General features: G+C 34.8%; 1 protein-coding gene across 3 annotated transcripts in view; it reads left to right on the top strand.

Moving 5' to 3' along the window:
• Positions 1-22,540, top strand: part of GPM6A (glycoprotein M6A) — a 484,462-nt gene that overhangs the window by 252,541 nt on the left and 209,381 nt on the right. Inside the window, exon 1 of one of the 3 annotated variants that reach the window (XM_074272706.1) lies at positions 10,504-10,895. The exons of the other annotated variants lie outside the window; for them this stretch is intronic. Coding sequence (XP_074128807.1) covers positions 10,859-10,895 — 37 coding nt within the window. The 5' untranslated portion in view covers positions 10,504-10,858. Of the gene's footprint in view, positions 1-10,503; positions 10,896-22,540 lie in introns of those variants that run through there. 3 annotated transcript variants of the gene reach the window in all.

Below are 22,540 nucleotides of genomic sequence, written 5' to 3'. Positions count from 1 at the left end.
AATTCCAGCATGGGTACGCTTTTTCACCCCCCCCCCAACCATCTGTTCTATAGCACATTTCAGAGTTGAGCAGCCTCTCATTAATTTTGAACATTAGAATGTACTATAAAAATCTTAACTTGTGATAGGCCACTCCATGATGCCTCAAGAGTTATTGGGCTGGTAACTCCTTACTACCCTGTTATTTTCCTGAATAATCCAATCTGTGATGCAAATGACAAGTCCTTTGTGACTTCCCATCCTGGGTGATACCTATCAATGTTTCCTGAAAAATATTCTACAGACTGTTCATCCACACATTGAGGGCTTTTCTTGGAAACATCTAAAATTGGGGGAAAGGTGGGGAGGACAATATTATATTCATCTATACTGAATAAAATCTTGGTGTTCAATGCTTTGCATAATCTAGTTCCAATCCCCGTTTCCAGCCACATATCATAGTATTACCACTTAAGAACTTTACATTCTAGCCAAATAAGATTTCTCTTCATCTTTTTCTCATCTTTCCTTCTCTTGTCTATGAATCCCTCCCATATCTGAAATATATCTCTTTTTTTTATAAAATTATTTTATCTTAATTTATATTAATTCTTAATTTTTTTCTACTAAATTTATTTATTTTTAATACACATTACTTTATGAATAATGTTGGGAGAGAAAAATCAGAGCAAAGGGAAAAACCATGGGAGAGATTAACAAAAATAGAAAGAAGTAATCGTAGCATGTGTTGATTTGCATTCAGTCTCTTTAGCTCTTTTTCTGGATGCAGATGGCATTTTCTGTCCAATTGGGATTGCTTTGGATCACTGACCCACTGAGAAGTACAAGTTTTCAAAGTTGATCATTGCATATTCTTGCTGTTATTGTCTACAATGTATTCTTGATCCTCCTTGTTTCATTCAATATCAGTTCATGTAAGTCTCTCCAGGCCTTTCAAAAATCAGTTTGTTCATTTTTTATAGAACAGTAATATTCCATTATCTTAATATAACACAGCTTGTTTATTCATTCCCCAATTGATGGACATCCACTCTTTTCCAATTGTTTGTTACCATAAAAAGAGCTTGCTATAAACATTTTTGAACATGTGTGTCCTTTTCCCTCCTTTAGGATTTCCTTGGGATATAGACCCAAAAATGGCACTGCTGGGGTCAAAGGGTATGCACAGTTTTATAGTCCTTTGGGCACAGTTCTGGATTCCGGATACAATTCTGGATTCTATAATGGTTGAATCATTTCACAATTCTATTAACAATGCATTAGTGTCCCGGTTTTCCCACATCCATCCAACAGTTATCATTATATTTTCCTGTCATCTTAACCAATATGATAAGTGTGAAGCGGTACTTCAGAATTATTTTAATTTGCATTTCTCTAATCAATAGTGATTTAGAGCATTTTCATATAACTATAGATGACTTTAATTTCATCATCCGAAAATTATCTATTCATATCATTTGACCATTGTCTGTTCATATCCTTTGACAATATATCTCTTTCACTGGGGCTATTTCTCGCTGTTGAAATCTCTCCCATCCTTCAATGAAGGTGCCTCCTATAAACCTGACTAATCAAGTGAAATTTTTCTCCATCTACTGTTGGCTCCCTCTCCCTTAGATCTTTCCCTTGACTTCTTTGCCCTATTCCTATATTCCTTATGTGGGAAGATTTGTCTGGATAGAAGTTAGTCAAAGGGACCATATGCATCATCATGTAAACTAAAGTTATCACTAAGACCCTACCATAGTTGGCTCAAATATAGACAGTATTGGGATTATTTTATCAAATTTGAAGTTCAAAGATGGAGGCTTGTCAGCCAGGAAGTAAATATTTATTAAGTGCCTTCTCATGCCAGACATCTAGGAGTTGCAATCTTGCTATTAGGGGGCAATGTTTAACTGATCCAAAAGAATGAATTATGTGAGCATGTTATATACGTTTGGGAGGAATTGTCAATACAAAATATGTTCCTTTTTATCTGGCCTTCCATCCAACAAAAATATGTTCCTTTTTATCTGGCCTTCCATCCAACAAAAGAATAGTCATACAACACCTTGAGCAATTCAGCAGTGATGTTACAGGCATTTAGATTCTAACCCGAAGGAGTTAAAGCTTAGCAAAATGCTTCAAAGCTTAGCACAGTGAGGGACACGAAGCTCACGTAGCTAATTAATGTAGTTCCCCCTCTTCCCAACAATTTGGTTCCTGTTCCAATTTGGAACTCAGGTCCTTTGAAAGCAGTGTTGTTGGTGTTGTCCTAGAAGAAAGGTGATCAATTTCACTGGCCAACAAAATCCTAGAGTAGCCAAGTTATTACAATTTTTATTTACCCAAATCCCTTTTAGCAAAATACCTATTAAGTGGACTGGAGCTCAAATTAGTTGAATTCTTGCCATGCTATGAAAGGGATTCCTACTCAAATGTGAATTAAATTAATTAATCTCTGAGGTTCATTTTAACTCTTCTAATTTATAATTCTATAGTTCTATTTGGGGTAGACAGTCTAGGTACCTAGATAATAAAAAAAATATTTATTCTTAATTCTGTTGTTCTAGAATACTTGAAGACCACTACATTTCTGTTTATTTTTATCATTAAAAAACGTACAATTTCAAATATTAGAGTTTCCAGCCCTCTATGATAGTCAGTAGTATTTGTTATGATACCTTGTTTAGTTTTGTGTTTTGTGGTTGATTAGGGACAGTTAAAAGGTTTGGTGGATAGAATGCCAGGCTTGGATAAGTTCATGGAAACTGAGTGGATGCCCATCAGTTGGGGAATGGCTGAATAAATTATGGTATATGAATGTTATGGAATATAATTTTTCTATAAGAAACAATCAGCAGGATGATTTCAGAGGGCCTAGAGAGACTTCCATGAACTGATGCTAAGTAAAGTAGAATCAAGAGAATATTGTACACATCATCAAGATTATATGTAAATCAACTCTAATGGACATGGCTCTTTTCAACAATGAGGTGATTCAGACCAACTCCAATAGACTGGTGATAGAGAGAGCTACTTGCATCCAGAAAAAGAAGTGTGGGAATTGAATATGGATCATAACGTAGTATTTTTACCTTTTTGTTGTTTTCTTGCTTGCTTTTTCTTTCTTTTTCATTTTTTCCCTTTTTGCTCTGATCTTTCTTGTGCAATAGGATAAATGTAGAAATATGTTTAGAAGAATTGTACATGTTTAATTTATATTTGATTACTTGCTGTCCAGGGGAAGAGGATAGGGGAAAGGAGGGAGAAAAATCTGAAACAAAAGTTTTTGCAAGGGTGGATGTTGAAAACTATCTGTATGTACTTTGAAAATAAAAAAAAATATTATTTTTTTTTTAAAGAAGACTTGAGTTCAAATGCTGTTTTAAATTAGTTGTATGATCCTGGCCAAATCATTTAATCCTGTTTGCCTCAGTTTCTTAACTGTGAAATGAGCAGGAGAAGGAAGTGGCAAACTACTCCAGAATTTTTGTCAAGAAAACACACCTGCCATGACTTATCAAAAACACCCACTATAGTTGATACATTTCCCAATTTGAGGGAGATTATACATAAAAGAAATATAAGTGCCTTTTCCATTTTGTTTTTGTTGGTATATTTGGAAATGTTACTCAAACTACATCGTTAGACCCTTAAAGATTGTGCTATGTAGTTGATTGAATATTATCATGTTGACATTTGTAGAAATGTCTGAGTTCTCAAAAAATGGATTCCTAAATTGTAATTACAGGGCAGAGATGTGGAAATTGGCCCTGCTACTTATTATGAATGAGACTAATTTTAAAAAATATTAAAAAAATACCTAATGGAAGTGTTAGGTCAATTCTCATAAAGCAGGAAAATTGTAGTTTGGCTTACAAGGAAAACATATTTCTTTTAAAATAATTTTGAATGAAGGAATTTCTAAAGTTTTGACAAATTGTGAATTTTAAAGCTGTCTTTTCTTTTTAATCTAAGTGACCTTAGCTTTAGAAATTTAAGTGGTATTTGAAGAAAGTAATTTCTGCTTAGTTTGTCCTTAATTAAACTAAATCCAGGGATGTTTGGGGATGTGATTGAATCAGCTAGAGGAATAGATAAATTTTTAATCTGAACATTTTTTTATTTGAAAATTGGCAAATTTTACAAACCGAGGCTTCATTTGTTATTTTGTTGTTTGGCTAGGCTTTTAAAAGTGATGGAGAAAATGTCTCTGATGCAGATTAAATTTAAAAGTGTTTCTTGTATACTTTTTTTAGAAAGCTGGTTGGTAAACATATATAAGCATATCCCTGGTTGAATTCATATTTTATTGTAGTAGAGACAGGTGATAAAGTAGAAAATAAAAACACCTGAGTTCATGCCATGCAATCCTAGGCAAGTCACTTGACCTTAGTGGGCATCAGTTTTCTCATTTCTAAAAAGGGTATAAGAGTTGTAACTCTTTCTCAGTTTTATTGTGAAAGAAGAACTTTGTAAATATGCATATGAACTATGATTATCATTAGGCTGACCCTCTTGTTTGATGGTGATAGCTCACATTTAGACAGCACAGAAAGATGTAAAGTACTTTACATATATTATGTCATTTGTATCACAATGACTGCAAGATGGGGATATTATTATTCCCATTTTATAGCTTTTATATATATATAAAACATTTTTTGCTTATATTGTTCCAAATCACTTCAAATAAACATTCTCTGAATGTTTCTAAATTCCTCATGGTCATCATACTTTACAATACAACAATATTCCATTTCATTCATATGCACAATCTAAGTAGTTTGCTTTAGTTAAGTACAATGCTCCAAATAAATGTTTTCATGCATTGGAAGGGAACAGATCTACCACCAACTATTTCTTGAGGTTTAAGTTCATAGGGCTAAAGTGAGTACTAGACTGAGGATTTGTCTCATTGATAATAGGTTAATGATTTAAATAGCTGTTAATAGCCACTAGGGTCACAGATACATTTTTAGTCCTGTCTTTTAAGGAGTTCCTTATATATTTTTGACAGTATTTTCATGTCATTCCTTTGAAAAAGAAAAGTTTATTATATAGCATTTAAAGCTGGAAGAGTTCTTAAAGGACATTTAGTCTCACCCCTTCCTTTTATAGATGAAAAAACTGAACTAAGCAAATCAAGTGATTCCTCATGATTAATCAATCATCAAGCATTTCTTAAGTACTATGCCACTTTGCTAGACATTGGAAATACTAAGACAAAATTAAAACATTCCTTGACCTCAAGGAGCTTATACTTTCAAAGAAGAATTAAGCATACAACATATGTATATGTAATCATATACAAATAAAAACATATAGATATATACAGGTATATATGCATATCCTTTCTCTCCTCTCTCCTTTATGTATGTGTATGTGTATGCCTGAAATTAAAATTCAACTTCAATATGGATCACTTTTTCTAGCAGGTTTAAGGGTAGATAATCAACAAAATAAGAAATCGAGTCCTGATTTGTACTGTTTGCCAATTTCTAAGGTGAAATCCTCACTCTGAAAATTTAACTATCAGCTCTTTGGAGCCAGTGTAAACTGATTCAAATCCATCATGGAAAAGACATTAGCAGTTGGTTGACCATGTTGTGTTTGAAATGAGTCTTAAAGAAAATCCTGAGGTTCTAGGAGTCATGTGAGGAAGAAGTATAGTTGAGATATGGAGGGAATAGTTAATGAAAATCCACAGATGCCAGAGGACTTGGTGCTTGTGATGTGGAGGCCATTTTGGTGGTGTGAAAAGTAGAGTTCTGCTTGGAATCAAGGAGACTTGAGTTTGAATACTAAACTCAATTTTTAATATCTGTGAGATCTTGGACAAATCATGCAATTCTTTATTTATAAAATGAGGGTAAATAGGATAGTTGTAAGGACCAAATGAGAAAATAAAAGGAAATCATTTTGCAGACCTCAAAGAAATATATAAATACTAGGTTCTAATATTGTTTGTTGTAATTATAATTAGAATTAGAATATAATATTTTCTGGATTGTAAAGCATGTAGAAGAATAATGTGTAATAAGGCCAGAAAGGGGCAATGGGCTAAGATCTATATATGATCCTATGAGTAACAGGAGATCATTGGAGTTCACTGAATAAAGTAGTAAGTAGCAAAGTTAGAATTAAAATTTAGCACTTAAGACTCCAGATCCAGCTTTAGTTTTATTTTTATCTTACTAGGCCTACCCTACATTTTTGTTATAATTCAAGCTGAATTTAAAAGAAGAAATGTTTTTAAAGTAGTTTCTTTGGAAATAGGAACCTGGCAGAATTGTAGTTTAGTAGCTGTATGGAAATACCTTTGGGAATTACCCTTTAATAGAAGCTAGAAAAAGGGAGAAAGGGAGAATGAGTGTCTTTCTTCTTTCTCTCTGTCTGTCTCTGTGTGTATGTATTTGAAAATTCCTCCAAAACCATTTTGCATTTGTTCACTTAGATAGCAATTTGAGATCTCTGGATATTTAAAAGTTCTGCATTGGTTCATAATTCTTCCCCTTTTCAACCACTGTCACAGTTCTGAAAAAAGTCTTTGGATTCTACTTCTATAAATAGATTCATTTCATACACATCTTGCTTAGTGTTGCTAAGTTCCTCATATTTTTCTTGTTCTTTTTAATTGAACAACTATCCGGTAACTACATTTTACAAATAAGGTACTCTGGTAGGTGCCACGGTGAAGATTGGCGCAATGCTAAATAAGGCTGGGTCTCTATCTCCAAGGAGTCTGTAGTTCATAATAGTGAAGTTTCTGAAGGCCATATGGTTACAAGGCATTCCAGGCATAAAGAGAATCATAAGAAAAGCACAGAGGACTTCTAACAAAGATTGCAGCTGAGCCCAGCTCCATTAAGAATAATCCACAGTAAAGATGGAAAAGGGTAAAGCAGTGATCAATAAAATCAAAGAAAAATTCCAAGTAAGTTCCTCTGTGTCATCCAGAATTGTATAAGATAATGCCTAGAAGCCCACTGGGTTTTGGTCTGGGGCTTACTGTGAGCTCTGATATGTCTGCACTATGGAATTCATCTAGGGGAGATGGGGCAGAGGTATCCAGGCATACAGTGCATTGGGGAATGGTTGGAAGAAATTGTGGCATGTAGATGTACTTGAATATTTGACCATAAGGAATGAAAAAATGGTATAAATTCAGAGAAACCTGGGAAGGCTTATATGAATTGATATTAAGTTAAGCAGGACAAGAAGAACAATCTATGCAGTGACTACAAAAATAAATAAATGAACATTAGTTTTGAAAGTCTCAAGGATTTTGATCAAGGCATTGATCAATGATTATTTAAGAAATCTTGATGATAAAAGAAGTGACCTACCTCTTGGAAGATGTACTGAGCTAGAGGGATACCATGTGATATATTTTCAGATGCTGCAAATATATTGAAAAGTTTTGCTTAACTCTATTTGTTATAAGGAAGGGATCTGATAGGGGTGAAGAATGTGGTGTAATGGGTAGTGATGGTGATGCAAAAAAAGAGTAAATAAAAAATCAAAGAACATAAAAAGATATGAAGAGGATATAGACGAGCAGCCTATTTTTGCTAAATTTTACACTAAATATGACATATACTTAAAAGAGCAAAGTAATAGTAATTTGCTCTCAAGTATAGTTTTCTCTCTATCTTTCTCTCCCTCCCTCTCCCAACCCTCCTCCCCCACTTTCTTTTGTACATTTAAATGTTCGTGTTTGTTGATGTTTAAGTCTGTTGGTTGTTCTTGTTTATTTTTTGTTCTCGAAGAGGACCAGGACATCAGAGAGGTAATACCATGTCAAGCAAGTGAATTGGATTTAAGTGAGGGAGGGCTTCAGTAATTTACACCTACCTCACTTTCTCTGTCAGAGCCATGTGGGTCCAGTGGCCAGATATAAATCAGGAGGACTGGAGATGGCCCTAGATACAGTGGGAGACCTTGACCTGTTTTAGCTAGTCTTTCAACAGATCTCAGTTTGACTAAAGCTACACCCATTCAATGAGTAAAGTTAGGTAGCAGTTGAGGCAAAGAATCTCTTCTTACACCTAGTCCAAAAAAAAAAAAAAATCCAAAGAAATAAATGAATCTGGGATGGGAAGATGCTCAGGGTTTCTGGCACTGCGATTTACATTCAATTTGAGTCAATCTGGCCTCAAACAATGACCATTTGGGGCTTGGTTTAGGATCTATTGGTGGCCAATTAGAATCAGATTGATTTTGGATTAAGGCATGATCCTTAAGAAAGATCTAGTCAGTAAACCTCTTGGGAGGGTTTAGAAGTGCAAACCAGGGGAAAAATGCTTTTAAAAGAGGAAGGGAGGAAGGATGGAAGAAATAAAGGAAAGAAGAAAGAGGAAGGCAGGAAAGGAAAGAAGAAAAGATGGAAGGAAGAAAAGAAGAAAAGTCTTCTAACTAATCACTTAACTCACAGAGGTTGGTGTTTGTCCTTGGTAGATAAAATTAGAGACTGAACTTTATCTACCACTGAAAGTCAGCTAAATTCATAATTAAAAATAAAATTTAATTGAAAGAGAAAAATTCACAAAGATAGGGAAGTGGGGAATATGTTGGTTCATCTTGTAGCAAACATTAATTGGTATGTGGAAAAGAATGGAAATAATTAGATCTGGATAGATAGGTTGGAACCAGAGTGTTTAGTGTCCTTGACAATGGCTTTGGAGTTTAGACTTGTTACAGAAGGTTACAATTTTTGAGTAGTGAAATAAACTCCTATATTCTGTGTTCAAGTCTGTACATCACAAGATTAGTTAGTTGTCCAAAGGATGGTTTGGGGAGGGACAGAGAGACCGAGTCCATGAAATTATTTTTAAAAATTTGTTTTTGGTAACTACATTTCAATATAAATTATTTCCTTTGTAAGTCTTTGTATTTTCTCTTAGGCATATAGCAACATTATTATGAGAAGGGGGTCCATAGGCTTTACCATATTATCCAATGGAGTCCATGACACAGAAAACATTAAGGTCTTCAGCACTAAAATCAAAGAGCTCTCTTGAGGGCTCTTTTATTAGTCCAAGCAATAGATAAAGTGGATATGGGTGAAAATGATGGCAGTGGGAATGGAAAACGAAGCAGGAAACAAGTGATAATATGGTATCTATACTGCCTGAAATATACCTCCCTCCCTTCCTTTCTCCCTCCTCCCTTCCCCTGTGAGTGGGTACTTATGGACCTTTAGAAATCTGTGACCTGAATAAACTTAGCCTTCCTCATGAGCCTTTAAACCAGAACTAAAATCTAATCTAGGCATTTTCTAAATTGTGTGTGTGTGTGTGTGTGTGTTTTGGATATCATTCCTTTTGTTAAATTTTCAAAGCAGAAGAGAAAACAGGTGAATACACAAGTATCATGGCTGAGCCACTGTTTGGTGAGACAAATGATGTCATCCACTTGTTTCTAAACTGGGTCTTTTCTTTTTTAAGGTGGGGGAAGCATGTAGACTGGCTCCTTTTGAAAGTAAGGCATGTAAAGACGTACTGCAACATAGATCAGTGGATGCTGGAAGCATCTTTCTGGAAGCACATTGTTTAAAGGGCAGTTTTAACCAGAACAACAAATTTCATGCATGGCATTTTGATGCTTTAGTGAGTCCGTGTGTGTACCTATGTTGTCTTCAGTGAAGGGATTCTTTCTCCTTGCTGCCCGGAAAGGCTTAAGATAATCAAAAGCTTTACTATTTATTTTCCTACTGCACCATTTGGGAAGTATTGCAACTTTTGCCTCTAAGCAGGCTGAGGTACAAAAATGGTAATTTATTGCCAGACTGCAGCATTGTGATTTGCATTCTAAATCAGACTGCAGAATTCCTAGAACAAGTGGCTGTCCCTCCTATGCCTTAGCCAGAATTTCTGCAGCCCCGTCTTTCCCCACCACCTTCACCACAACAACCAAAATTCCCAAAGACTCCTTTTTGAAATAAGTAATTCCAGTGAGCTAGTCTGAAATCTTAAAGACCCCAAAAGATTTGTTTCCCTATCCCCTTACATTTAGGAATCCCTTGGCACTGCGGTGAAATAATTGCTTTAAACACCGTCCCTTTGAGGCTTAAAGATACATGGTCATCTCCTGCAAACATTTGGCCCCAGCTTATTTTTAAATCTGCAAAGGTGTGAGTTTACAAATACCCTTTCAATAATAGCCTTTTAAGATCAGACCTCAGATAAGTGTAACTGCATCCTTTCCAGGAGCTTTTAAATCAAATTAAGTAGATACTTAGAGAAGAGGGAAATGAAAAAGCATTTTGGTAACGTATCTGAGTGAGAAACAACTACTGCGGCATAAAAACCCCCACAGGCATTTGGGCTTTCCCACTTTGGTAGCAAATAGGGGGAATTATGGGTTGGTGGTCTGCTTCATGTTAGGACACCCCTCCATCTGTTCTCAGTGCAGCCTGGTTCCAATTTAAAGCCCAGATTTCAATACAAACCTCAATTTCTTTCCCCCATTTATATGCAAAGCGAGGCTTATGAATCCCTGTGCCTCTGCTACTGAGACTGACACCAAACACTGCCCCCTCCCTTCCCCCACAACACCCCCCCAAATTCCGCGGCTATTTGTTTGAATACCTGCTTACAGTGCTGCACAATGGGGCAGCTTTGAGAGGAAAAATTGATAATCTTCACGGAAGAGTAATTTGAATGAAATTACACTTGACAGCCTGTCTCCCAGCAAACAAGGGGAGTGAGGGAGCCTCAGCTAAGCTCTGAGGACTTGCCTTACCCACTGCTTTTTGGAGCTTCCCAGGAAAAGAGGAGGAACGAAAGGGGGACAGCCACAGTTCCTCCGACATCTAATTGAAGCTTCTGATTAAAATCCCTGCACCACAGGAGAGTGAAGAAAGGCAATCATGGAAGAGAATATGGAAGAAGGACAGACACAAAAAGGTAGTGGGCTGAAAACAGTTTATTTGCTACTACGCGGCTATTTTGCAGTTTTCCTTGTTTGCTTTTTGGGGCATGCCAGGAACGCTAATGATTCTCTCTCCGAAGGCAGACGTTCTTCCTAGATTTTTTTTTTTTTTTTTTCTTTTCTCTTTCTCGCCACTTGTATTAATGCCTGGTACACATGTCATTATTATATGTGAATATTTAGGATAAGAGGTATGCAAAGGCGCAGAATCCTGGTTTAGGAAAGAATTTTGATCAGCATTTAAGGGACGTTACATGGGTTTGGGGATCAGTCTTTGTTAACCTTCATTTATTTGGTTTTTTCACGCTTGTCTAGCTGGCTCAAGTGAGCCTCGGTGTGACCTAGGATGGAGCCCCTCTCTCAATATTTGTTGCTAGTCCCAACTAGAACCTTGACAGTGTAACCATTATTTTCACCTTTTGAAAAGGAAGTCCTGTGGAACAAAGGCTAATAGTGTATTTAGGGTATCGGTGTATATGATGTGTGTGTGTATGTAGGTATGTATCTATGTATGTATGCTTGCGCCTGTGTTGGTTGTCTTCTCTCCCCGTTCCTCTTCTTTATTTCTTTTTCTCTTTCTTTCTTTCTTTCTTTCTTTCTTTTTTTTTTTTAATCCCCCCTTCTCTGTCTGTGGAAGCTTTTCTGGCTTTGGCATCCATTGAATGAAGGGTTGTACATTTCCAAGTGATGTCTGCTTTTTTTTCTGCAAAGCCTAACAAATATAACTTCTATAAAAGGGAGATCCAACTATTAACGTGTTTTCTTTCTTTTCTTAAATAATGTTTTACTAAGTAATATTTTTGTAGACACCTAGTTTTCATTTTAAATAACCCACCCTTGGATCTTTTTATGAGTCAAGTGGCTTGACTGGAAGGAATCCTAGCTTTCACCTCCAGCGCCGTCTTTCCTGGGGGCCAGTCTTATGTAACGATTTAGAAAATATTCTTGTAAAGCAAATAACCCAGGTAACACTGGGAAGAATCAGGATTGAAAGGCAGCAATGAAAAAGGAATTAAGGATTAGTAATCAAAGTGGATATAAATTGCATGTAAATCTTTCCCTCTCCCTCACCCATTCTAGGTTGTTCTAAGATTGGAGAGGGTGCAGCAGGTGATTTAGCATAAATCTCTTTGCTTGTTTGCGAATCCTTAGCATGTATGCTTTCTCATTATTACGGAACACATTTCACTTTTCTGGACTTGATATTAGCTGTGCCCAATAGATTCAGACAGGTCAGAGCCAGAGAACATTGCTATCACCTGTCTCCGATGTGTGTACACAACATCATGATGGATGTGTTCTTCTCCCCATTTTAGTCATCTTCGGCTGCACTGGTACTTCACTCATATTGCTAGCAATACAGTCATGAACATTATATAGTGTTACATGGCTCCATTACATTTTTTTCACTACAAGATTCTAACTAGCCCCCATCAGTGGGCTTTAAATTAACAAGTCAGAGCACATAGCTTAGACAATCTTAACTGGCAAGCATCTGTGGTGTTCTAGTCTTTTAAAAGTGAATCAGATATTATGATTTTATGTTGGTTGTAGCAAAAGCATTTTTCAAGATGAGGTATTTGCCTTAGAAATTGAGAATATGAAGCAGAGCCAGAGATTTATGTTGCTGTTGATGTTATTTGGATAATCAGCTTGCTTTAAGATATGAGTTTTCTTTTTTTTTTTTTTTTTAATTATGAAAACATTTCCAACAAGTACCAAGTAAAAAGAATGAACAGGTTGGTTTACAGTGTATGGTATGCAAAGCTGAGCAAGTATGGGGAAGGGCCAATAAACAAGACAGATGATGTAATTAATCATTGTCATTATCCCAGGGTATGCGGGAAAACATGTCTGATTTTCTTCAGTTGGAGATGCTGTGTTAGGATCTTGGTTTTTTTCCCCTTTTAATGAACGGTTGCCATCATAAACATATGCTAAACCTGGAAAAAAAAAAGAAAAAGGTTTGCTTTAATTGAAAAGTATGTTCAATGAAAATGGCAAGATTTATGGATTGTTGAAAAAAACCAGATTTGTTCTCAGCTTTCTCATCCCTGTGCATTTCTTCTCCTTTACCTACCTGTGTCAAATTTCCTACATGAGTTGATTGCTAAAGAGGGTTACTGCAGCTTAGGTAGGAGATAGATATATACATGAGAGGGCTGCAGGTTGATAATTAGAAACCTGATGATTCTTCAGCTCGGCAGGGGCTTCTGAAAAATATGTTGTAACCTATTAAGATTTTTGAGTAGCTTAGGTTAAAAAAAAAAGGTTAGTGATATAGGGTCTTCGACTTTTGTTGGTAATATTTTGATAACAGTATTCCAAAAATAAATGGTTTCCTTGTGATTCTATGTCGTATGTTACATAAATTTATAAGGAATCCATAGGTGTCACTAGACTGAACAGAGGTACAAGACATAAAGATAAACGCTTCTTGCTTTTAGATGGGCATGCTGCTTTAAAGTAAGATGTTGAAAATGCTTTCTAAATCTTAAAACATTATATAAATGCAATGATGATGATGATGATGATGATGATGATGATAATGGCGGCAATGTGATAGCTGCGACTAGGGCTACAATGATAATATCCCTAAACAGGTGCAGATTTTTACCTTCTTAGCTTGTCATTCTGTCACAGTCTTTGGATCTGACTGTGAGAATCTCTAGAATTCTCTGGTCCAAAGGATCCTTTTAAATGCGTATTGATTTTTTTAATTCCTAAAAATCTCAGGAAGCATTGAAAAAAAAAGTATTTCTTCCTGCTTACCTCACCATATATTTGCAGCTGTACAATGTGCTAGCAGCCATGATAGAAGCCTGTAATTTCTGCCCTTATCCTTAAAATAAATAATTTCAAATACTTTTTTAAAAAATTTCAGATATTTTTAGGACCCTGAAAAGCTATTTTTTCCTATTGTATTTTTTTCAACATATGAAGTTGATAATTAATAAAGAGGAAAGGCATTTTTACAAAGAGATGACACATGGTGATAGTCACCTGCTTCCAAATTACAGATTTCATGGCTGTTCAAGTCAATAAACATTTATTGATTGTCCATTGGGTACAAAGCACTGTACTAGGTACTGGGGATGAGATTAAATGTAGCTAATCCCTAAGCATTTATTGAAGTAGCTACTATGTCTCAGGCTCTATGCTTAGCATGGGGGTTTACAAAGGTAAAGATGATATTCCCTGTCTTCAGGGAGCTTTCATTCTTCAATTCAAGCTATGGAGTCTGCTTTTATGAAGCTTAGTCATTTAGTATGAGATACAAACATAGGTCATAAGACAGTATGATATATAAGATAAAATAATTAGAATTTATAAAGCAAAGTATACTGAGATTCAAAGAAGAAGAAATATTCTGATGGAGAAGTCCAACAAGACCTCATAGATGAGGAGGCATTTGAGGAAAATAGCTAAAAATGTATTTCTTGACTCCCAAATCCTATATTAGGATTCTTTTTTCTTTTTTAAAAAAATAAAATGTTTCAGTTATTATAATTACTTTATTTGGATTCCCTAAGAACCTGAATTTAGAGTCTTTCAGACTCAAGTGAAATTTCCTTATACTTTTTATCTTTCTAGAGCTTATTTCCTCCCCCCCCTCCCACCAGGCTGGGGTTAAGTGACTTGCCCAGGGTCACTTAGCTAGGAAGCAGAGTTTATTATTATGCAGCTTATCTTTCTACTCATATCTGAGATGCCTCTAAGCAATAACTAGATATTTTCATAATTATTGCCTGGAAAACTTTATCATCCTTGACTGTGAAACCACCAAGGTTTAGTTTAACCTGTGGAATCCCAAATTACCTGATTACCTGAACAGTCATTACTCATAAAGAATTGTTAATGTATTGTTTATAAACTAAATTATTTAATATGTACATTTGTGATCTTTGTAAATATTTACCAATAACTATAATCCAAGATGTTTGCTGCTACCCCCCCAACCTTTACTCTGGGCACATTTTGATAGCCTATCTCCTTGAGTAATTTTGGAGTAATAGAAAGTAAAATAGAAAATAAAAGAAAGAGTAATAGAAAAATAAATGTGGATTTACTATTTGGGTAATTTTAGCCATTATCTACCTAGTTTAACTTCTGAAAGAAGGAAGAGCTGATATGAGTGGCCTATGGGGAAATGTTACCTGAAACCACAACTAAAGGTGAAGTGTTAATGAGATTAGGAACCTTTTACTTCTTGGCTAATACCTTAGTTCAAATATGGCCTCAGGTGGTTACATTGCATTTCCAGCTTGGTGACCTATGTAAAGGGAGCTGAAAATGTCAGTTTTGTTCCAAGTGGACAAATTTCACCTGAATAAATGCTGTCACTATTGATTTCTTCATTGGATATCTTAGCATTAGTGTGTTAGGTCTGGAATAGATAAGAGTCTAAGAATCTATTAGATTCACAGAAACCTGTATAGAGTATACTGACTATTATGTCTTTTTTTTTTTTTTTTGACCAGCATTTAAAATTACTTAATGTTCAATGGTCTCTAAGAGTTTAAAAAATTAATTTAGTTTCCTATTTTGATCCTATGTAGTTGTGTAACACCTTTTAGTGGGGACGATAAGGTAAATTTTCTAAAAACATTGAGCAAGCTATTACCCACAACTTTATATATTCTAGTTATCATAGTTCCTGAGGACTTTTTAGTCCTGTCATTTATATTTTCATAGCACCTGTTTTAAAGCTTTTTTAAAAATCTGGAATCTCATTCACCTTAGAATTCCATAATATTCAGCAGAATATAATAACTTAATAAAATTATAGAATAGTAGAGTTGAGAGGGCCAATCCAATTTATACCTGAACAAAGATTACACTTACAGAGTCTCTCACAAATGGTCATCTACCTGCTGCTTATTAATCTTTAGTGATGAAGAACTCACTGCCAACCAAGGTTGCCCATTTTGCTTTTGGATAGACCTGATTATTTCTAAAGTTATACTTACATTGATGGAACCAAAGTCTGCTTTTCAGCAGGTACAGGTGTTTATTTTGCCCTCTGGGGACAAGTAGAATAAATTAAGTCACTATCTTACAGGACAGCCCCTTACATATTTGAAGGAAGTACCATCCCTGCAACAAGTCATCTTTTATTTAGGGTAAAACAAAACAGAACAAAACAAAAAACCTGTAGGTCATTCAGATTAATTTTAACTTTATAACTTCAAGTCCCTTCCATTTTCGTTTGTGCATCTTGTCAGTATCCTTCCTAAAATATGTAGCTAGAATTTAGTTAAACAGGATGTAGGAATAACTGGCTTACTGAAATTAAAGTACTCAGAACTATAGATTTAGAGCAGTAAGGGATCTTAGGTTTCATCTTGTCCATCTATTTTCTTATTTTTCTAGGTAACTAGAGCAATGATTATCAATAACCCATTATCTGGGGGGAGAAGACCCAGGCTTTCTCCCCTTTTTCTAAAATCCCCATTTCAAGACAGCCTCTGAAGCACAGGTCTGATGATATTTTCCTTAATCTAGGTATTGCTACCTCATCCAATCTTACAAGGGATTTAAATTTAGGTGAAACTCCTAACCCATTGTGTTCTATTCAGGATTGAGTGGGGGATATAGATATTTTGTCTAGATTTTCCCCTAGATTGAGGGTGATTTGGAAGTAAAAGATTTAATCAAAGTCACATTTCCCTAGCTCCTAAGTAGAATAGATCCTCTATTCATTATAATATTCATTCTTTCTCATTACTTATTAATCAATCAGAACCAATTGCCACCCTTTGGAACATCATCCTTCCAAGGGCATACACGCATTGAGTGAGTTCTTTGAGAAGATTTTCAATAGAGTATCACTGGCTATTTTATTAATAATATGCTAAAATGATTAATTAGCCACAAACTGTGTCCAGCAAACTTTAAAAATGTCAAAATAAGGAAACCCAGACCCAGACAGGTAGAATAACTTCTCCATAGAGAATAAATGGCAGACTCTGTATTTCACCTTGTTTGCACTAGCTACACATCCTTTTCTCTTCTGTACCACTTCAAATCCTTTCTTTTGAAAACATGTTAATAGACTCTTCATTAACCCAAGTTAATTGAAGCTTTCTCTAAATACCTCATTGAAAGAATAATAACTTAGAAAAAGCATTCACTAGACTGTGGTTTAGTAACTCGAGTAAACATTTCAGAGGACTTTCAAAATAGAAGGCTTTGACTACTAATATATTAGTTTCTAGAATGAAGAAAATTATGATTGATTTTTTTTTTTAAAGAGGGCGATAAATCCATGGGAAAAATCCATGAACCTTCCATGTAAACTATCACTTCTATCTGAATTCAATCCATATAGCTGAACTCAAAATCCTGATATGGTTAAAAAAAAATACAAGTCTTAAATTTTTGAGACCTTAGTTTGAATTTTGGTTTTGCCACCTACCAGCTATGTGACTGTCTCTCTGACCCTCAGTTTTCTCATCTATAAAATGAGAGGATTGGACTAGATTATCTTCAAGATCCTATCCAGCCTGTAACTGATGAAATCTTGAGTCCTTATGCTGCTTTTAATACTGACAAGTATAGACTCAGACTACTTGGCTTATCTTTAGAAATCCAATTGGAAAGCATCCATAATAACAGGTGGCCCAGCTGTGGATTAGTTCCTTGTTATAAGAAAAACAAACAGAAGAAAAAAAAAAAAAAAAAACAACAACCCAATTCAGATTTCCCCTTATGGTCACTATTCATATTGTGAACATTGTCTTAAATATCCTAATCTGAAACAAACCCCATCCCTTGTCTGTTGAGAAAAAATAAAGGGGAGGGATATTGGACCAGACTTTTTTGTCTTGGATTGTAAGGAGGAAATTAGGTTTTTGTCCTAGGTCAAAATGATCAGTCTGTTAAAATGTACATCTAGGTTTCACTGGACAGAATTCTAGAAGAAGGAAACTGGGATGAAAGATAAGGAGGCTGTTTCTAGGTTCTCAGATAATACATGTTTTCTAAGCTTGGGAGATATATTGGCCTTTTTTAGTTACCTGCTTTTACTAACACTGCCTTAGTGAGTCAAGCCCTAGGAAAGAGAAGAAATTCCACATCAATGATATTGAGTATAAGACACTTAGCCTCTCTAGTACCTAGTTTCCTCAAACATCAGAAAGGAAATAATGATCTTTTCAGTTTATGTGACCCAATGAAGTTGAGTAATTAAGATGAAGTTCATAAAGCATTTTGAACTTTCAAGGGAAAGGTGATAAAGAACTCTTCTTATTGCTTAGAAATTTGGAGAGTTATAAAGGGGAAAATTAGATTCCCTCTCCTCTTCCTGTCCAATATTTCTCTATACTCAGATGCCATGAAGAATTAAATGAGATACTTTTTTTTTTAATTGACTTCTAATCATCCTCTCTAGAATTTCCATTGTCAGTCTTGCCTGTTCAAGTTTTTTGGCACAATTCAGGCTAATTTATTTATTTATTTATTTATTTATTTTTAGCAATAATAAAAGAGTGAACATTTTTCTCATTAAAAATGGTATTGATTCCCATTGGGAGAGGTATTTTGCCTTATCAATTAAAAATTATTCTTTAACAAGTATTAAATAAAGTACCAGAATTTAGCAACTGGTTTTATAGTTGGTTTTTCTTATTGTAATGCTGGAGAAACTGAGGCAAGATAGAGATTAGAGAGTTTTTAATATTTTATTTGGGTTTCTGAGAGGGAGAGATAGTCTGAAGATGGAGCAGAATTCATTCTGCCTCTAGGGCTGAATTGGAATTTCTTCTCAAAGAATCAAGCATCAATGTGAGATTCCAATAATTTATATAGCTTCAAGTGCTCAGAGGAGACAAAGATAAGGGGTGGAGCCCAAACATTGGTGAGCATGGGAATTTCCAAGCAGGGACCATCAATTTGGTTATGATAGGTAGGACCATAAATTTTGATAATTTAGGAGGACTTAGGAGGCAGGATTCTAAACTCACCCCTATCTGAAATTAAACATTTATAGTTTATGACCTGTACTAAGTTTTCTCAGTCCTAATAGGAAAGGGGGTTGCAACCAGGAGAAGTGAGGCAGAACAATTCAAGGATCTGAGGCAGAACAATTTAGGGAAACTGAGGCATAACAATAAAAGGAAACTGTGGCACAATATTATAACAATGGAAGTGGTTGAACATATACTATAATAAAAGTCCATCTGCCCTTCCTTAAAATTGAAGTATGCAAAATATATATTTTCCTATATCTGTCATATATTGTGGTCCTATATTTTGCATTATAACTTATTCATGTTGAGATAATTGGATCACATGTCTATCATAGTTAGATAGAACAAAAATTGGTAATTCTTCATGGAGTAAATTCAGAAAATAGCAATCAATTCATTTGTAAAGATAATGGCATTCCTAAAGCAGAGGTCTAACTACATACCTCTGCTCAAGAACCTTCACAAACTCTCAACTATCTCTTAATTAAAACCTCAATTTCTGTAGCATTTAAAGTCTTTTACAGTTTGGATCTAGTCAGATTTTCCAGGCTTATTGTTCATTGCTTTCCTGCCTATTCCATTAGACTGGTCATCTAATCTTTTTATGTCCAATTACTGTGCTTTCTTACAGTGCCTGTGTCTGAAAAGTAGTACTCCTTCCTCATTTCTGCCTCCTATAATCTGAACTTCCTTAAATGTTAAAGTCAAGTACCTTCTCTCACCTTTCTTAATTTTCTTTTGGTGTCTCCTGCCCCATGAAACTACTTAGTACCTGTTTTGAATGCATGTCTTTGTTCTTTTCACTCCTTTTACCTCAACATTCTCACTGGATAGCAAGGCCCCACTCCTCCCCAGTCTTTGGCTTTTCTTTTTGCATCATCAGGACTTAACATAATGTTTAGAATTTAGTTGGCGCTTAATAAATACTTGTTGCTTGATGTTGGATTTTTTAAAATTAGTTCTTGGAAGGTAACTTTCCCAGTGATTTTCTTCTAATAGAAAATATTATTTCTCCCCTAATAAAAGTATGAATGAATAATCATTGTCCTTCTGTTTAGCTTTTCTTCAGAAGGGATCAGACCTAAGTTTTTTATGTTTCACAAATGACAGAATATGATAAATTAATGTCTTTTTGGAATTCAATTTTCCATATTGCTTTCATAGGATGAAGGTTAAGGAAGTCCTAAAAAAAAGTAGCTTGATAATAACTCTCAGGAGTTTGCTAATTAACCTCCATAGTGGCCTCAATCACCATTTTCTTGTAAGAAAGGTTGTGAACCATGGGGCAAAAACTGTTTCTGGCAGCCCTTTTCATAGTGGAAACTGAGTGGATGACCATCAGTTGGAGAATGGCTGAATAAATGATGGTATATTCATTTTTTGGAATATTATTGTTCTATAAGAAACGATCAGCAGGATGATTTCAGAGAAGTCTAGAGAGACTTAGATGAACTGATGCAAAGTGAAAAGAGCAGAACTAGGAGATCATTGTACACGGCAACAAGAAGATTATAGGATGATCAATTCTGATGAATGTGACTCTTTTCAACAATGAGATGACTGATGCCAGTTCCAATGATCTTGTGATGAAGAGAACTATCTACATCTTCTCTTCTGACATCCAGAGAGAGGACTGTGTGGAACTGAATGTGGATCACAACATAATATTTTTATTCTTTTTTATGTTCTTCACTTGCATTTTGTTTTCTTACTCATTTTCTTTCCTTTTTGATCTGATTTTTCTTGTGCAATAAGAGAATTGTATAAATGTTTACACATATTAGATTTAACATATATTTTAACATGTATAAAAAAAGAAAGGTTGTAGACATCAAGAGATAAAAGGTCCTAGCTTTCAGCTGCTCAGTGACCTTACAGTGGAGCATCACAATTACATATGTTGCTATCCTATGAATGGAATTCTGTAGAGTTTGCATTTTAAACTCAAAGAGATTAGATTTTTGTTTATGATTACACATATATCTGACTTAATTTGCATTCATTGGTGGTGATGGTCTTCTCAAAAATTTTAGGTCAATTGTCTTATAAAAATCATAAATTATAAACCTATATGATTGTGATTATTCTGTAGAAAAATAAAAAAAAACCAATTAATTACATTAGGAAAGAAAATTCCTTGCATGTGACAATTTTAGGAATGCTAAAATCATTATTTCTGATATTTGTAACACAAGAGAATAGTCTGCATTGCTTCTTTTGTCCAGACCTGGTATAAGTGTAATGGGGTATTTATTAAATCTACATGTCCTTTAAATCTGATAGGATGAGACATCAATTTGTAAGCTGTAAAGTGCTTTATAAGGTCAATTATTATAAAGTGGGACAAACCTAATTAAACTGTTGCCACAAAACACTCTTGAGAATTAAAGTATAAATTATACACATAGCTGATGGAAAAGAATAGCTATAGAATCTATAATATATTGTATACTGCAAGGTGGGATTACAGAAAGGAAGTCCGTTTTTGAAAATTAATTTACATTTGTACATTAAGAGTTCAATAAAGTTTGTACTTTATAAAGCTAAAACTTAAGCCTAGTAAGGTATATTTCTTTATGATATACACTTTATGGTTCATCAGTGTTTAAGGCAAAAAATTACTTATAAAAAAGTTAATAAAATATTTTATGTTTCCATTTGGAGAAGAATGGAAGAAAACAAGCCTACTATGTAAAGCTTTTTGCAAGTACTATCTCTTTTGATCTTCACAACCATTCTGAGAAGTAGGTGCTATTTATGCACTTTGTAGTAGGAGGGACTAAGGCAAAGGAGAAATGGCTTGCCCAGGATAATATCCTGATGCCCAGATGTCTGAAGCTGGATGTGAATTTTGTGAATTCAAATCTTCCTGACTTTAGCTCAGCACTCTTTTGTGCCACCATTTGCCTCTAAAAGTAGAGAATTATTTGCTTTCTTTGCTGTATCCATGATACTTGAGCTAATCATCCCATCACTGTCCCCTCTCCTTTTAAGTCTTTGGAATATGAGGATGAATTGGCCTGAGAGTAGGTGGAAATCTGACCAAGTTGTTAATAAGGAATCAGACTGTTTAATTGTCAGTAGGACTATGGAAAGATTATGGAAAATTATTTAAAATGTTTATTTAAAATGATTATATTCAAGAACAAATGACTAAATATAAATAGGGATAGAAAGACTCCTTTGGGATTTGGTTTAAAATGCATTTTTTGTATGTATATTTGTATCTAGAACTTAAATAAGTTTCTAAGCAACTAGTTTACCTTTGATAGAAATTTTGAAATTTAAATTTACCTAATTTTAGACCTATGAAATCAAGACATGTTTTGGATAATATGGGCTTGCTTGTTGAATACAGGTCATGTTTAGTAAAGTTTAATTTGGAATAGGTGTCTTTTTTAAAAATTTTTAATTTTATAATTATAACAAATTTTTTTGACAGTACATATGCATAGGTAATTTTTTTTTTTTTTTTTACCAATATAATCCCTTGTACTCCCTTCTGTTCCAAATTTTTCCCCTCCTTCCCTCCACCCTCTCCCCTAGATGGCCGGCATTCCCATACATATTAAATATCTTATAGTATATCCTAGGTACCATATATATGTGTAGAACCGAATTTTGTTGTTGTTGTTGCAAAGGAAGAATTG

Source organism: Sminthopsis crassicaudata, chromosome 6 (genome assembly GCF_048593235.1).
Source record: "Sminthopsis crassicaudata isolate SCR6 chromosome 6, ASM4859323v1, whole genome shotgun sequence".
Taxonomy (NCBI): domain Eukaryota; kingdom Metazoa; phylum Chordata; class Mammalia; order Dasyuromorphia; family Dasyuridae; genus Sminthopsis; species Sminthopsis crassicaudata.
This window is presented reverse-complemented; position numbering and strand designations above follow the sequence as displayed.